At 37.1% G+C, this 3,143-nt stretch overlaps 1 protein-coding gene across 1 annotated transcript; it reads right to left on the reverse strand.

Annotated features, from left to right (window-relative positions):
* Positions 1 to 520: 520 nt before the first annotated feature.
* On the reverse strand, positions 521 to 1,423 carry LOC129223138 (tigger transposable element-derived protein 6-like). Its single transcript, XM_054857705.1, has one exon. The coding sequence runs from the start codon at positions 1,421 to 1,423 to the stop codon at positions 521 to 523; it is 903 nt and encodes a 300-aa protein (XP_054713680.1).
* Between the last annotated feature and the right edge of the window lie 1,720 nt (positions 1,424 to 3,143).

Below are 3,143 nucleotides of genomic sequence, written 5' to 3' on the forward strand. Positions count from 1 at the left end.
CAACTCTGTACTCTAATATAATTAAATCTGCAATATTTATCGTAACTAACGATCGAAAATTTTATCAAACACATTATTTATTCTGAAAAAACAGAGTAAAATATTTTTTAACACTGACCTTTTGTTTATCGGTTGTCTTTACAAAAAAGCTGTTATTTTTTTTTTGCACGAGAGATTTCGTCCCAGAGGACACTACAAAAGATTCCAGTTTATGAATGTGGGGAAAAATTAAGTCAGGTACATCGCTCTGAGACGAAACAAATTGCTTTACTTTTGAAAGGAATTCAATAGCCTGAGTTGCGGTGACGTTTGGGTCAGCACACGCTGTATCTTCATTCTCACTTTCTTCACTTAGTTCACCATTTAATTTAGAGTTTTTAATGGAATCGATGATTTCCTGGTCAGTAATTTCGGCACAGGTCATTAAACCATCATCTGCTGTTATAAAATCGTCCAGTCGGACGTCATCGGGGACAGAAGTACGAGCCTTGACAGTACTCCATAGATCCTTTAAATCGGATTAGTCAGCTTCTACGGAATTCTTATCTCCCTCGCATAGCTGCGCATGACGCCAACAATTGACAATTGTATTTTCGCTAATTTCGTTCCACGATCCAGCAATCATCTCTATGGCTTCTTTGACGTTCGGCTTTCTTCCACTGTCATTTTCGATGCCCAAAAGAATGTGCCTTAACAAAAGTGATCGGTAGCGAGCCTTAACAGCTCTGATAATGCCTTGATCAAGTGGTTGAAGAACGGAGGTGCAGTTAGGCGGGAAGTACTCCGCACGAACAAAATCTAAATTAGGAAGATCATTGTGGGCGGTGCAATTATCGATAAGAAGGAGTACTTTTCTGTTTTGTTTTTTCATATCCTTGTCGAAATTAGGTAACCAATCATTAAAAAGGCTTTGCGTCATCCAAGATTTCTTATTTGCCCTGTATTCGCAAGGTAAAGAATGACAGTTTTTAAAACATCGAGGCTTTGCTGACTTACCGATGATTAAAATTTTTCGTTTCTCCGTTCCTGATTTATTACAGCAGAAGGGAGCTGTTAATCTTTGCTTCGAAGATTTACCGCCGACACATTTATCTGCTTTAAATGTCGATGTTTTTTGCGGCTCAAGCTGATAAAAGATACCAGCTTCATCTGCATTGTCTGGACTGTAGTTTTCTATTAAAGCGGCTATTTCGCCAGACCTCCATTCACTTATTGATTGGGCAGGTGCATCACTTGCTTCTCCGCAAATTACTTTCGCAACTACACCATATCTGTCTCTGAAGCGATTCAACCAACCAATGCTTCCTTGAAAATTTTCCACTTCAAGCATTGCTGCAAAATGGCAAACTTTCTCTCGTAGCAGTGGGCCGTTGATGGGAATGTCGCGCATCCAGGAACCACTGAAACACAGCAGAGTCAACATCTTGAAATCGAGCTGGCCGCATTCGCTTCCGACTCGGTCCAAGCAACGATGATTGCAACTGTGCTTCAATTTTCTTTCGATCTTTTAAAAACGTAGATAAAGTTGACGGGGATATGCCGTACTTTTTCGCTGCCTCCGATTTCTTTAATCCATTATCCACTTCTACGATAATAGCCATCTTTTCTTTAAGAGAAAACTGCTTTCTTTTGAGAGTCGCCTTTTTTACCAAAAAAACACTCCGTGACCCTTGGTCAGAATTTTAGTGATTCTAAACTAGACCACCCGTTGGCAATAAGAATGACGTATGCTTGTCTTCTCATCGCGCTGACGAATCAGGAGCCACTTTGTCCGATTTCTCTCTTCGCACCTTACAGACGTGAGTCACTGGCCACAAGAAAGTTGAAATCTTGCGGATTCCCCCCTGACAAATTCGTGGGGTACCATACAATAGCGCATGGCTTTTGTTTGGCTTACGTTTCAGCATGAGTGGATTTCCACCTTGAATGGCTCTGTTTCAGAAGTACAAACGGAGTTTTCACGTTACGACTAACGAAAGTTGTTTTTTTATTTCCAAAAACAGCATTAAATGAAAAATATTCAAACTGACGCCAAGAAAAACCTTTCGTTGTAACGGATTTTTGTAAAAATTCTTTTCGCTATAACGAGATTTTTTTTACATTATCTTAATGGGGTTTTAAACGGGACCGAACGTTTTGTTCGTTGTAACGGATATTTCGTTGTATCGGTATTCGTTGTAACGGGATTTCTTACAATTTGTTATTATCCGCAATATTTGTATTTCTTTGTGTTATTCAGTTCTGTTATAGTCAGCGCTTTTTTTTTTGTTTTTTGCAATGAAAAAATTAAGTAGAATCGTGGGAATCTTTTGACGGAGAGTGAATGTTGCTTTCTTCACCCGTCGTTGGCGGAAAATATAATTTTAGATTTTTACTTGAATAATTGTTCTTACTTAATTTTATATTAAGTTTATTCATAACTTTCTCTGCAAAAATACTTGCTTAAGCTGACCATAAGTATTCAATGATCCGAAGAAATTATTTGTCTAAGCCTTTTATTTTACTTCTATGGAGAAATATTTAGTTCTGAGGGTATATTTCGTATATGCGGTGTATTCGTTTATCCGTTACCCGATTAATCGGAGCTTATATTATAATAAAATTGAAAACCTAACTTAAAATTTCAGGAAATAAAGTCCAAACATATGTATAAAAACGTCACATGTGAAAATGAATTGAACAATAAATCTTTAATTCGATTATGTTCGCATTAAATATTTTTGTTATACTTTTGTCTCTTAAGTGCCGAGGAGAAAACAGTCATAAATTAATACCGCAAACTCAAATTCAAATAGAGATAACCAATGAAAAAGGAAACAAAAATCAAACGGGAATTGAAATTGAAGCGTTGAAATATTGCAATCATGACCCAACTGTGACCTAACTTTAGTTAATAATCTAAACCTTCTCTGACTCAATCACTGATAACATTTCCCGCGTAACGAAATTCATGTCGTTATTAGTCTCCGAAGTATGTCAGAAAGCTCGAATATTGCTGCAAAGTTGCGAATAGCTTGCTCGATCGATTATGAAATGCATTAGCTTTTTCGGGGTAAATCCTCGTGCAAATATTCGGGAGTCAACATAATAAAAGTCAATAAATGTGAAGGGAATGTAAGTCGATTAGATGGTTTTTAAAAATT

This window comes from Uloborus diversus, chromosome 5 (assembly GCF_026930045.1).
Source record: "Uloborus diversus isolate 005 chromosome 5, Udiv.v.3.1, whole genome shotgun sequence".
In the NCBI taxonomy this organism is placed as follows: Eukaryota; Metazoa; Arthropoda; class Arachnida; order Araneae; family Uloboridae; genus Uloborus; species Uloborus diversus.

Coding starts and splice junctions, on each gene's coding strand:
- LOC129223138 (XM_054857705.1), bottom strand. CDS start 1,423: ATGTTGACTCTGCTGTGTTTCAGTGGTTCCTGGATGCGCGACATTCCC.